Genomic DNA, 14,562 nt, shown 5'->3' on the forward strand with positions numbered 1-14,562 from the left:
AGCCATACGAACTTGCTAAAACCGTCTACCACTACCAACATATGTGCGTAATTTTTCTTGGTTGATGGGATTGGATCCAAATGGTAGATATGATATGTGTCGAGTGGTCCGTCGCCTTTCTCCAGTGGCTGCAACCAACCTTCCGCTTTACCTTGCTTTTTCTCCGCCAGCAAGCAGTGCACACAATTATCGATCGTCTGCTTGATTTTATTGCGCATTTGTGGGAACCAGTATTCTTGCTTCATTAAATGCTCCATCTTCCGCCATCCGAAATGACCTCGCTCATGCGCCTTGACCACCATTTCCTGCTGCATCTGTTTTGGTATCACCATCAAAAGGTTTCCGCGATTCTCCTTGCACAATACGCCGTTGGTTACTACCGCCATCGTCTCCTTGCCGCGAACACAGACAGTCTTATATGTTTTCTTGTCTCTGTGCGTGTGAAGCGCATCCACTCTAGCTGTGGGCATTTTGGTCGCCGTCTTCGAGCCTTTCGGACACTCCGCCGCGAGATGTCCGAATTCGCCGCATGAGTAGCACTTCGCACCTTTAGATTTACTCGGACACTCCTTTCCTAGGTGATTGAGATCACCGCAATTATAGCATCTCTTCTTCTTGCCAGTTGTTGTCTCCATGGATCCCTTGTTCGACGCCTGTGTAGTTCCTGGACTCTTCTTCTTGAACGCTGGTTGTTTCGCCTTGCTACGATTCGTCTGCTGAATCGCGTATTGCTTTAGCCGCTCTCGTAGTTCCTTTATCGTCTTTGCGCCGTATAAAATAAATTTATGCGCCTCATCGTCTTTAATTCCGTCGATGATGTATTGAATCTTAGAATCGAGTTCCATTTCGCTATGGCTTGCGACTTCTAACACTCGATACACGTATTCTTGGTACGACTCATTCGCCTTTTTCGACATCGCGCTCAATTCTTTATGTACTTGTCGACTGTTTAGTGCGGGTCCGAATTCGTCAACAAACGCCTCCTTTAACGCCGACCATGAGCGCACATGACACTCATAATTAGCAAAAAGTTTCGCGGATCCGCTCAAAAGCTTCTTGAGATACACGATTTTTTGCGTCTCAGTCCATTCACACAGTTCGGCAGTCTCCTCAAACGCCGTAAGCCATCGTCGTATGTTCTGAGTACCGTCGCCGCTAAAAGTTTCGAGCGCGTCTTGCACATCCCTAAATGGTAACGCAGAATGCAATGTTACCGGGTGATCACGGTACCGTCGGTCGTCACCGCGCGGGGTCGCGCTCTCTCTAGAATCACTACGCGTGTGCATCGATCTACGCTCTCTTTGTCTGTGGTTGACGTCCCTCGCTATGTCGTCTTCGCTTCCTTCGTTATCGTCTGTATCGCCATCTTCGTCACTCTCATCGTCTTGCAGAGCCGGCGTCAATTGTCGTCGTAAATCCGCCTTAAGGTCCACTGTCGGCAGGCCTAGTTCGCCTAATTTCTTCTGCAATTCTTTCTTCGTCATTGCATCTATGTTTTTGGCGATTCCTGTCTCTTTAGATCGCCGATCGCCCGCTACGTCGTCCGGGCTATCCCGTATCGTCGCCATGTTGCCGCCACCTGTGCTTGCAACGTTCGCTTCGCCTTGCGCACTCGGCCCCGCACCGACGTCTCGGGCCCTGCTTAATCTCTCACGTCTTTCCGCTCTCGTATCTGTTGTATCCAGCCCTAGCTGCTCGAGCCGTTGCGTTAGTTGCTTCTCCGTCAGTTCGTCTATCTGCTCATCCATTGCTTTTACCGCGTTCCGTCGATGAACGTTTTTTTCAATCGTACACTCTTCGTCTTCTTCTTCTTCTAATTGTGGCGCCCGGCACCTGATAAACGGTAGCCGATACGGCCACGACGAACCAATAGACGTTGTTGAATTACAGACCACGGCCACGTCGAACCAATAGACTAAATATGAGTTGAACAATGCAATGGCCCGGTAACCGGGCCACGCGCGGGATGATGCAATCACGCAGGATCAAAAATTTATTTTCCTTCGGAAGACGTGTGAACCGCTCGACGGCCCAGACGGGACTCAGGGTGCCGCAGTGATGCAAATTCCGCTACTTTTACAGCACGATGTGGTCGGAGAGGGGATAACGCACACAAGCGAGCAGCCGTGTCCGTGTGCGCCCGGCGCATGCCCGGCGCGGCGCCGGGCGCACATGGACATGGCTGCTCGCTTGTGTGCGTTATCCTCTCTCCGCAAAACGCTATCGATTTGTACACCTTTATCAGTAACGAGTAACGTTCCTCGATTATTAAGTTCCTACAACTTGTAATGAGAATTGCGTGTTGAGACGACAGCTCTTTATCAACGTACATAGGTATTTCACGAGACTAACTTATCTATATATCCCTACATTTGTCGCGATCGAGTCTTGAAAACCGATAACGCAAAAGTAATAGCACGCACGGAGCGACTCTCGCCACTGCCTGCCGGCTCGACGTTCAGCGAGCGAGTGATAGCGCGGCGACCTTCAGGTACACGATAGCACGCAAAAACATCGTACGTTACCGCGCCGAATGAAAAACAAGAAAAAAACGTTGAGAATTTGTTGCCCCGTTTAATCGTCGTACGATACCGCGCCGAGTGAAAAACAACAAAAAAGCGTTGAGAATTCGTTGGCCTGCCTACGCAATGGAAAATTTCGTACTTAATATTTTATTGTACATTACTTTGTTCCGTGACTGTTGCTATGTTTTGTAAATTAATGATTAATTCTGTTCAATCGAGAAAATGTTTCGAAACAAAAATCGTTGTTATAATACTTTATAAATTCTAATTACTAAGATTAGAGATTTTACCTCAATAGTTGGTGTATACAAATGTATATTACTAAATTGCAAATCTTCACTTATTATGGGCAAAAATTATCGAATTATTTACTTCAATAATAATACAAATTGGTATTAAATACTTTATTGGAAATAGCATTGCGCGCGCTATTTGGTTTTAATTTATATTTATTCGTGATCTTCACACATTAAGATTTTTTTTCATGTGAAGAAGACGTAATCTGATGTTGACACTCTGTCAAAATACATATTACATGATTTTTTAAAATAAATTTAAAAATTTATATTTTTTTATATAATTATTTGTTATATATATGTACAGGAGAAAAAAGTAAAGACCGTAAAAGCGCGCGCTGTGTGTGCTAGTATACATATAATAATAGCGATGATATAATACTCACGATATAGTAGGGAGACTTTGTATGAAGTACAAGAGATCTAGGATGCAAAACATTTATTTAAGACTTTGATTTCAAATTAGATCAATTCTGTACATACACAATAGCTACAATTATATTCTCAGACTGTGTTATAAATTTACAATCAATTTTCTTTTAATATACAGGCATATCACCGACGAGTACATAATAGACGTAATGACGATAAACTATGAAGAATTCTTAAGTTAATTTAACGATCTCGTTTCTTTTTTTATAGCACTCCATTACATCTGTTTCGTTTCTAAACATAATAAACATAGCGTTTTTATAAAAATATATCTTTAATCACAAAAAGCAAACGCACAATTTTCGCTCTAATCGCTTTATCTACTTTACAAGAAGACATGTTGCATGCTCTTTTTTTTCATTAGCAAAAGCTTCAATCTGCATGACGATGACAAACAGAATATGAGACATCACTCATTATACAATAATGTGGTGTGAATCACATCTGTATTGGAACAGATATATACTTGGTTAATATTAAAGTATACAGATATACTCGTTGACCATAAAATCCCTTTGTCGCTGTACAAATTGAATAGATTTTAATTTATATCGTTCTGCTGTGCTATGAATTTTTTGGTACAATTAGTGCATTAGCAACAGCAATATACCATCGAAACATTGTTCTCGTAACAATTAATGTTGGAAAATAAATGGAAAAACTGCAAATGCTATACATGAATTATTGCGACGATCATGAGTGACAGTGGTAAAAAGAAAAAAGAAAAAAAGGAACTAATTAAATTCTATTGTTACATAATCTGAACGAGCAAGAACATATTACTTTACCAATGTACGTATATATTTGTAAAATATACGATATATTTGTAAAATATATTTTACAAATATTTTTGTTACAAATATATACATACATATTTTAGTAGCCCTTAAGAGAAAATAATATACTCATTAATAGTCGCCTGATCTACCCCTTAACATATAAATCGATAGGGCAGAGTTTAAGCATTCAAAATAAAGACTACTCTAAAACGCATATTTTTTCCCTTAATCATAAAATCATTTAAAACTTTTTAGTGCTTGAAACAATTCATAAATACGCTGCGCCTACAATTAAGCTTTACTCTAAAAAAGTGTGAGCCCACAGTTACGTAGTAAGAAGAATGTAATGTAACTCTTGGGCTTCTCAAATATGCATCCTTGTCTACAGATCAACAGGATCAATTATGTATCCCTTAGATTCTCAGTACTGCTTATGTAAAAACGTAGACTTAATTTCTCTTTGACAGCTTGTTACATAATAATGAGAACGCTAATTAGCAAAACTTTTAAGCTGTACATTACTAAATCGTTCGTAAGCATTAATAAATGAGTACTCATTTGGTTCGCCTTTTGTTCAATTGACTCATCTAATTAATAATCACCAAAGCTGTAATTATAATGATATTTAATAGTAGAAATAATAAAATCATATATAACACTGTTCATTATGTATTCTTTAAAGCATACAAGCTAATCGCACTGAAATAACATGTGTTTATATATGACAATGTAACTTATATAAATATAATCAATTGAAATGCTGCAATATCTTAACGTTTAACTTTTAGTGGTCTAAGTAGTGAAACGATTTGCGTTAAAAAAAAAGAAAAAAAAACGACAAAATGTTTGGAACTACATTTGGATTGAGTGTTTGCAAAATAAAAATTGTGTGCAACGCTTTCATGATTTCTAATAACCTCCCCTTTAGAAAATGTAATGCAATCCAAAAATACCGCTCGAGTCGATAATCATTATTACGCTTGTTAAGATTACAAACTAGCAACAAGAAACTCTAACTTGAAAAATCGTTTTTTCAAAATAGTGTTATTACGTCATGTGACATGGCAGAAACCGAAATATTTCTGCATTTGATTACAAAATGCATCCATCATTCACGCAATATCATTCTATATACAAGCTAGAAGTACATAAACAAGGTTGTAGTTTAAACTGCGATAAAAAGTAATCGTCTTATTTAGTACTCTAAAGGCCATGTCATCTCATACGCTTTAGATTATCTTTAAAATTCTTACGGTACTGCAAACACACATTGCAATTACAGAGTCGCCTTCCCTTCTCTCTTCCTTTTATTACACGATCACAAGATTGTGTCTGTTCTACAACAACTATTTTATATTAGAAAATAAGAAAAGAAAGAGAGACCACACTTCCTAAATTGATGAATCTGTAATCGTTTGTAACTATATTAAACATCATGTTGTCACATGCTTCTGATGTTCCAACTAATAAAAGTGTAATTTTGGTACTTAATATATAATACAAACTTTATAAAAAGACTACTACAGTTTTGCTGCTGATAACTAACTCATGCTATTGTTGTATACGCAATTGTTCGCATCTCCGTAATTATATCTTAACAGTTGCGGTGTAAATGATTATCTGTTGTCATTTCCAAAATATAAGTCATCTGTACACTGATAGCGAATTTTTTTCTTTTTCTAGCGCTATTGATTTCATTTACAACAATGCGTAATGTATAATAACGTAGAAATCTGATTTTCAAATAAACGAAAGGGGAAAAACGTACACATCCCGTCTTATTTTCCGTGAATATCATATACACATATTCATATACATACGTAATTGCAAAATATGTACAAAACTAAACTTTAAAAGATACATTTAGCAGCATAAATTAAAAAAAACTGCTAATGTAAACGCTAATGCGTTGTATACTAACAATAAAATATATTAAAGGAAAAAAAAGTAGTTTATGAAGGGATAAAGAAAGTTTCCTTAATACATGTAAAATATCATCACTGCATTCTTATATAGGTTCATAAAAATGGTGATACTAATTGTAAGTATCCAAAATAATTCAAATGTGTATTAATCAATACAATGGTATATATTATAAATACCAATAGTAGAACTTATATTTTTAAATACATTAAAATGTAATACTCTAATTAAAAGAAGCACGAATATAGCGAATAGGAAGATAGGATGTGCAGTTTAATATGAAGTAAGGCATTTGAAATTATCATTTACTTCAATGTATACGATATATTCTGTAAAGACAGACATGGCTCAATTCTTTTAATCATTGTAAATGAGGTGCACTGTAACTTCAAATGTCTTACGTTGAACATTAGATACCAATCATACACAGAGTAGAAATTAAAATGCACTGCAATTTAAAAAAAAAAGCTATAAAAGTTTCTTGGCGTGTAACTCTGTTACTTTATCTGATGTTTACGTTTCCTGATAATGTAGTGACTTTGTCATGCTATCAATTATGCGCTCAAACTGATTAATGTTTATAAAATATACAATGAAAGGTGATATTATATATGTATACGAGTAAGAAACCTCATTGTGCATCAGAATGTTCACAATATTTCTACCTATATATATACATATATAAATTTTCTTTCTTTAATATTCCGCATCAGATACTTAATCTACTTTGTAAAATCATGGCATCTATTTAGAAATATTATTATACACAATGGATGTTTCAATAACGTTAGTAATTATATTAAAATATTTGTCTGTATGTATCATTCCTTTTTTTAGCAAATTTATTTTTTGTATGTTAAAAAAAGACGAACCTTAAAAAACTCAAGTAACTTGTGTAACGTTAGACTATCGTAACGGATTGGCATCAGTCAACAAGCACGCTAGAGCTGTATACCTTTCTAGTTTTAAACTAGAAATCCGATTCAGGTGTTCATTGAGCGTATTTGCAGTAATTGGTTGACAAGGTGCGACGCAGGGAGACGAGTCACCAATTAGCTCAACTATTGTCACTACAAAAGTTGACCATTCAGAAGGCAGGGAATCATCCGTGACACACAATTGTTCAGCTTGCTCGAGCATCGCTGCTATTGCAGACACACCAAACTGAAAGAACAAGTAACCCAGAGATCATCATTATATATATATATATATATACTTCCTGTATATGCATTCGTTGGAAGACTCATAATTAATTGTGCATTTAACTAACCTTATTCAGGAGGGCAAATGTTAAGCTATTATTTTTAACAGGATGAACAGTAGCAGAGTCGGATAATGCTCGTGCTAATCGCAGTATGGTATCAAAATCTTTCACCGTATCGAGCCACCTTCGAAATTCGGAATAAAAGTCTGTCAATATATGACAATCTCTACGTCCTATCACGGCTAATCCCTTAAATATCGCAGTCCACAATTCTCTCAACTGCTTACTATATTCTGTCACGTTCAGGTGAGGTAAAAAACGCAGTAATAATGTCTACAAGATACAAACACGTATAAATACAAGATTATAAACTTTAAATCTCACTCCTTATTCATCAAATTACCTTTCCTTTTCGAATACTTAGCATACTAGCTAATTTATCATCTTGTATTAATTGTTGTATACATATTAAAATCATGCTTATTAATTCCGGTTCAGTTTTAGTCGCATTTGTTTCCGATTCCCCTTCCTGTGGTTGTTGCAGTTCCGGAATTGAAGCGAGAGGATTACTCAGATCTTCAAGCTTGAATTGCAGTGTATACAGCTAAAAGATAATATTTTATTAATAAAAAATACGTTGCAAAATTTGCTAATACTAGAATATTGACAGTACTCTCTCAATTTCAAGAAGTAATTGTCGTGTTTTTTTAGTGTCCTTCTGTTGAGACTGTGAAGTAGACTGAGAGTCACTATTCGATACGACATCCATGTCAATAAGTTTACGTGGTGCTGTCACACTGCTGCAATGAAGTTTGCCTAATGAATTCTCAAATTGAGCTGGCGTATATGCTGATCTTGAAGAGGCTTGAGGTGACGGTTCCCAATCTCTAAAGAAATAGTCAAACAAAAAAATTAAGGACAATAATAAATAATTTATAAATATCTTTAAAGAACAAATAACTTCCAATCAGTCTGTATGTACGATGCAGAGCAAATAAGTGATATTTTTATTAATCTCTCAAATCATTAAAGTACAATAAACAATTATAATAAAACAAGTAACATTATTGCACGTTTCGTACGAAGTATATTTTGTAGTGCTACGTTGTCACAAAAAATGCACATTTGTCTTTGCGTTAAGAAATGCAAAATATTAATCAGGAGTTATTACACGTATAGATTTTGGAAATAAAAGAACCATACCTGTGATCCCTATGATATCCATTATTATGGTGCTTCTTATCTTTTTGTTCTTGATTTGCATGTTGTCTATTCCGTTTATCACAGAATACGACATAATAATGGTCATCGACGTACGGTTGAATTGTATTAAGTTGTAATAATTGAATATTAATTAACCATTGCTTCTCATGAGGTTTTATAGCAAGTTTTCCTGAGTGTTCGTATTCTCCCGAAGCATTACCGTTAACGCTGTGCGAGTAATGTTGATGATGATAAGGTCGTTGATTATTTCTGTCATGATTGCGAGGATATTGATTATTTTTAAAAAATGGTTGATGTCCGGCTTGTTGTTCGTTATGGTAGTAAGATCTGTTCTGGTTTCTCTGATTTCCTAAGTGTGAATAAGAATGTTGGTGTTGCTGATGATTGGCTTGGTTGTTAGGAAATGCAGGCATCATGTGATCCGGCCGAAGGAACTGCGGACCTCCTAGATTAGGATGTAGTTGCTGTAATGCAATAGAAAACGCGCATTAACAGGGTAAAAATATTTTATTGCAGTAATCATAATTGTCTGTAAAAAACGACTTACAGGAGGAAAGCCATAGGAGCCATGAAGAGCTTGCCTTGGAACTGGTTGTGGCAACATTAAATGCGGAGGAGGATAACGTAACACATTACCAGGTTGATCTGATAAAGCAAAGGATAAGCAGCATTAATAAAGAAATTTTTTGCCAAAGTTAAAATTTAGTAATTTTTTAATTACAATTAACTAGATTTTGTATTAATTAAAACAGATAAGATTAGACGCACGAGCGGAAATATAAAATACACGATTCTCTACCAAAACATTTGGAGATTTACATGTACTGAGTACTTATCGATTCATAGTTTGCAAAAAAACAATTACATACAAAACCTGCATACATTTAAACGCGATATTTAATTAACAATAATATAACTACACTTACTAATTAAGCCTAATAATCTAGGATGTTGCATCAACTGAGGATGTGGTGGTCTTATATTGGGCAAGACTATAGGATGTGCTCCAGGTAGACCCAGCCCTGGTGGAAAACGTGGTGGAGGTAGGCCATTGACTTGATGAAGCTTCTCTTTCAAAGAAAGGGCCTCAAAGAGAAGCGAACCCTCGGACTTCTTCTGCTGTTGTTGCGTTTGTGGTTTACTGAGACCTGGTGGCGGCATATTTGCTATTGCAATAAACCCCCTTTCCAACTCTTCCACCGTGCAGGCATTTGGTAAAGACAATCGTGGCTTCGGAGGTGATAAAGTCAAGGGACTACCCCATACACCGGGTCGGGGAACTATTCCTTCCTTATCCAATACCAAATGTGATAAATTATCTTCGATATTTATGTTAGAAATAGTCTGCAAGAAACACAAGGCGTATGACATATGTAATTAATGTTTAAAAATTTGGATAATGCAATAACAGAAAACGACAACTTTAGTTTGAATTAAATATGTTGCAAGATTATTTACTCCAAGTGTTAAACGTTAAACAGTGATTCACGAAACTCATCAAATCGTACTATTGTTATGGATTACTTTTCTGAAAATTCAAGAACTTGCATTATCTGTGCTTTAATTTAGAATTGCAAATTTAATTGCACAATACAACTGATCTCGACACATTGAGACAAATTCGCAGTAGCAAGCACACATTTGAGAGAACGTTTATTAACACATTAGAATAATTTCATTAATTTATCGCAGATATAGAGGGGAGTCCTCTATTATACGAGATGCTTCTAACATGAGATAGCGGGGAGGGGGGGGAGGGCTTCTGCTAAATTAACAGGCATCATCTGTTGCTCCCACCGTGAATTTATTGTCCTTGGAGTGAAATCTGTTCGGTGGAAAATGCGTTGTCAGGTCGCGCGTGTAATTGTTACGTAAAAAGAAATTGAATGTGCGTCGAAAACTCGCTATCTGATATCAGGAGTCTGTCTCACAATGTTCAAAACGATATCACTTTGCAAATACGCAATCACTGGCACGTTTGTGCGAAACTTGAACCAAGGGCCAATTTCGCAAACGTCTGTTAACTGTTTGACGAGAGTTCAGTCAACTCCCTATCTTTTTCTAACTTGTTATCCAAGAAGAGACGGAAACAATCAATTAACCTTCGGTTAGCAGTTAACCGACGTTTGCGAAACTGGCCCCACAGTTTGAAATATCTTAGATCTAATGTCCCTGCAACAATAGTCAAGCAATAATAGTAAGACAGTGTTCTCGTAACGTGTTTCCACGGCATCATTTTGTCGCTTCCCTGCCAATTTGGCGAACCAAGTCCAACCCGTGGTTGCCAAAACAGTTCAATTTGTGATTTTCGCGCCCGCCAGGCCTCGAAGGTTTAAAGGCCAATTAAAACGTAGTATCGACGTACCTTTTTACTTGTTGCACTCTGATTATGAAGGCGATTTGATTCAGTAATTTCGGCAAGTTTCTCATGATCTTCCTCCCAATCACCGATAGCGGCATCGGGACCGAACGTCTCATCGTTCAGCGCGTCGTACTCCTCTTCCTCGAGCTCGTCTTCATCCAATGGACATTCCAGTCCATCTTCTTGATTGTTATCCTAAATCATACCAAGCGAACGATAACTTTCACTGGAACCGCGCAAGTATCGGCGCGGCACCCGGCGCAAACCAGACGTAAAAGAGAACCGAACGGGGATGCTCGAGGGAGAAAGGAAACTGTAGAAATCATTGCAAAAGGTCGTGGCAACGTTCTCGCGGCAAAGCGATACCCCCGGACGCAACGTGAAATCCCAATTGACGGAGCTTCGGTCACGACGGCACGCGCGGATCCACCGACAAACTCGACCGGGGCCTCGCGACGCGCGATGTTAATGACCTTTAGGGCGAGGAAAACAAGAATGAGGTTAGACGACGTAACGTAACCCTGCGACGGAGGGACGATTTTATCATTTCCCCGGGGGGAGGGAGAGGGGGGGGGGGCGGCGGCGACGAGATGCAACCGCGGGCGAGTTCGCGAGAGCCGCCGTTCGCCGATCCGGGCCGCCGCGTCGCCGGCGGCGAGGCGTAGAGCCCCGTCTCGCCAGACAAGCGAGGCCGCGACGCGACTGTTTATCCGGGGGAGGATTCGCAGTCGCGCGCCCCGTCGAAAAACGAGAACCGGCCCGCGGGAACCGCTCACGGTCGGGGCGTTGCGTTGCCATACTTACTCCGAGCGTGGTATCGAAACCGAAAAAAGTGTCTGCCATTTGTGAAAACGAAATCTGCAAAATGACATGTTCCGATTAAACGTCAAGTGCTGCAACGCGGGGCATCAGCTGCCATGGCGGCCATGCCGTAACTCGCGGCTAACGTCAGCCGGGAGAGGCGGATGCGCGACGGGCCGAGTGCGCAGCCACCGAGCGCGCCAACTTCAGACCGATTCGCCCGCTAGTGAGTGCCCTCGCGTTTCAAAAGTACGTCATCATCGCCTCTCGATGTTTTGGTGTCGCGCCTCGACGCGCGGTGTCACGGTTTTTTTTTTCGCCGAGCGCCGTAGCCGAGCGTCGGTTCCGAGAAATGACGTAGCGTCGTAAACACCTCGAAAAACGGTCCATTGTGTCGAATCATTCGGCGCGTATCGGTCGCGCGGGGCGGACGTTCCGCGTGTGTTTCGCGATCGTTTCCGACGGGAATCTCGATCGTCCCGTGCGAAAATCACTAACGCTTGTCAAATCGCGTTTAAGTAATCGTCGCGATCCGCAGTCTCGTCGTTAACTTTTGCCGCGACTTGTCGAGAAGATCGCGTAATTTTTTTCGCGCGGATCCGCGCACTTAATTCAGATACGCCGCGCGAGCGAAACCGAGGTGATTTTCCAACGCGCCGTTGACTCGCGTAGTTGGCGACGCCGCTGCTCGTCGAGAAGACGCGAGTGAAGTACTGTCGTTCGAACTAGTGGTCTTAATTATTCGAAGCTTCGCAACTTCGAAGCTTCGAAGTATCCGAAGAAACGAAGAAACTTTGAATATCGAATTTTCGAAGTTTCGAAGTTTCGAATATTCGAAGTCAATTAATGCATTAAGATATAAGCTTTCAAAGACCAACCTAATTTATCATCTGTATTTATCATCTGTATCAGGCAGTAAAAAGAAATAGTTAATAAGATAAAATGTTAATGATAGAAAATTTATTTCCTTCGAATTAATTGTATTTTTATGAGCGAATGGACAAAAATGTGTCCGACAAAAAGTACATTTGTTTTTTTATACTTGTAATGATATTAATTAGTTGGCATTTAATTAGTTCACACTTATAGTAAAAACGATTAATTTTGCAAAATGTGTTATTGTTTTTATCTTGTTAATACATTAGTTGACTTCGAATATTCGAAACTTCGAAACTTCGAATCTTCGAAAAATTCGAAAACTTCAATTCTCGAATAATTTCTACGAAGCTTCGAAATTGAAAATCTTCGAAGAAAAATTTCAGCTCTAGTTCGAACCGCCGATACGAGTGTTGCGGGACGATGTGCGTGATCGTTCCACCGCGTAACTAAACGACGCCACAGCCGTGCAATCGAGCTCGTCGATTCCGCGGGTGCCGTGGGACGTCGCCTTCGTCTTCCTCCAAGGATTTACCTCGTGCGTGACACGGAAAGTGACTCGCCGAATCGCGCTCGCAACCCTTTCGACGATGCATATCGAGTGAAGAAATTGTGAGGGGAGCCGCGCGAAGGTGCGTCGGTTGCGTCGTCCAAGTGCGCGTTTCCCGAGTGAACGCGTTTATCCGAGACGCGTCGCGCCGTCGATTCGAATACTAGCGTAGCATCGCCGTTGCAGCGCCGCGCAGTGGCCGCCGGGAACCGGCGCCATGTTGATCCGTTCGAGGAGCCCGTGGACACGCGGCGGACCGGTCTCGTGCCGGTGGTCGTCGCATTTCACGCCACGTACAATCGCAGTAAGTTTACTATTGTGCCGTTCAACGATCGCGCGACGTAGACTCCGACCCTCGCGCGTCGGTAATCCACCGGGACGCGCAAGTCCAGGAAATCCCGGCCGAAATGTCACGCGCGGTCGGCGGGCGTCGCCGCGGCGCCGTCGTGTCCTCGCGTCGCGTGTACACCGAGCCCTCCAATTTCTCGTATCTCCTCGCGCGTGCAGTAACATCCGTGTTTTCCACGCGTGACGCGCGGCGAGGGAAACGCTCGCGCGAAATCGCCCCGTCGGACGCGACGCGCGTCAAGTTAACCTCGCGCATCTCCGCGAGTTTTTCCCGCCGAAACGTTCCCGTTGGCGCGACACCACCTCGCCGGACGCGACTCGTATTTCCGCGCGCGGTTGTCCCACGTTCCCGTTGCAGCGAAGTCCGCGTCAATTAACACCGGGAGTGCCGTGTCTCGGGTAATTAGCCCGTCTTTCGCGAGTGTTGCGTTGTGCCAGCGCGAAATGGAGCAGTCTGAGAGGAAGCGGCGGTCTAGGAGGCATCGGGCAACGGCGGATCAACTCGAATCTGCGGTGAGTACGATTGTTTGTGCATTATTCTCGCGTTAACGTCATTTCGCGGACTGTTTAACTCCGTCGCTCCGGTTGCTCGACTCGCCTGTTCGAGTGATTCGCACGAGAACCCGCCGAACGTCTTGTATATATGTGTTTTTATTCTTGATAAATTGTCAGACTTTTTATCCGGTCGCGAGTTGTAGAGAAAAGTCCTCTATTATGAGACAAGTTTCTAATATGAGATAGCGGAGTTTCTATTAAATTAACAAGCATCATCTATTGATTTCACCGTGATTTTATTGCTGTTGAAAGTGAAATCTGTTTAGTGGAAAATTCATTGTTAGATCGAAAAAGATTTGCGAGTTGTAAAGAAAAGTCCCCTATTATGAGACAAGTTTCTAAAATGAGATAGCGGAGTTTCTATTAAATTAACAAGCATCATCTATTGATTCCACCGCGATTTTATTGCTGTTGAAAGTAAAATCTGTTTGGTGGAAAATTCATTGTTAAATCGTGTAATCGTTGCGAAAAAAGATTTGCGAGTCGTAGAGAAAAGTCCCCAATTATGAGACAAGTTTCTAATATGAGATAGCGGAGTTTCTATTAAATTAACAAGCATCTATTGATTCCACCGCGATTTTATTGCTGTTGAAAGTAAAATCTGTTTGGTGGAAAATTCATTGTTAAATCGTGTAATCGTTGCGAAAAAAGATTTGCGAGTTGTAGAGAAAAGTCCCCAATTATGAG

The 14,562-nt window shown here is 40.4% G+C and overlaps 1 protein-coding gene across 1 annotated transcript; it reads right to left on the reverse strand.

Moving 5' to 3' along the window:
- Positions 1–3,245: 3,245 nt before the first annotated feature.
- On the reverse strand, positions 3,246–11,704 carry LOC105558829 (protein PAT1 homolog 1). Its single transcript, XM_012006747.1, has 9 exons — positions 11,550–11,704; positions 10,749–10,940; positions 9,310–9,727; positions 8,931–9,028; positions 8,363–8,847; positions 7,833–8,046; positions 7,563–7,763; positions 7,226–7,492; positions 3,246–7,119 (listed from the first exon to the last, which is right to left on the reverse strand). Exons 1-9 carry the CDS (start codon positions 11,586–11,588, stop codon positions 6,862–6,864), a joined length of 2,172 nt encoding a protein of 723 aa, XP_011862137.1. The 5' UTR covers positions 11,589–11,704; the 3' UTR covers positions 3,246–6,861.
- Between the last annotated feature and the right edge of the window lie 2,858 nt (positions 11,705–14,562).

Source organism: Vollenhovia emeryi, unplaced genomic scaffold (assembly GCF_000949405.1).
Source record: "Vollenhovia emeryi isolate VEMERY1.0 unplaced genomic scaffold, V.emery_V1.0 DF939308.1, whole genome shotgun sequence".
Taxonomy (NCBI): Eukaryota; Metazoa; Arthropoda; class Insecta; order Hymenoptera; family Formicidae; genus Vollenhovia; species Vollenhovia emeryi.

Bases quoted from the DNA above. Each gene is read 5' to 3' on its own strand.
- LOC105558829 (XM_012006747.1), bottom strand. From the start codon at position 11,588: ATGGCAGACACTTTTTTCGGTTTCGATACCACGCTCGGA. The intron at 8,848-8,930 runs GTAAGTCGTTTT...ATTGCATTACAG, and splicing joins GCTCCTATGGCTTTCCTCCT to CAACTACATCCTAATCTAGG. The intron at 7,120-7,225 runs GTTAGTTAAATG...TTGTTCTTTCAG, and splicing joins CATTTGCCCTCCTGAATAAG to TTTGGTGTGTCTGCAATAGC.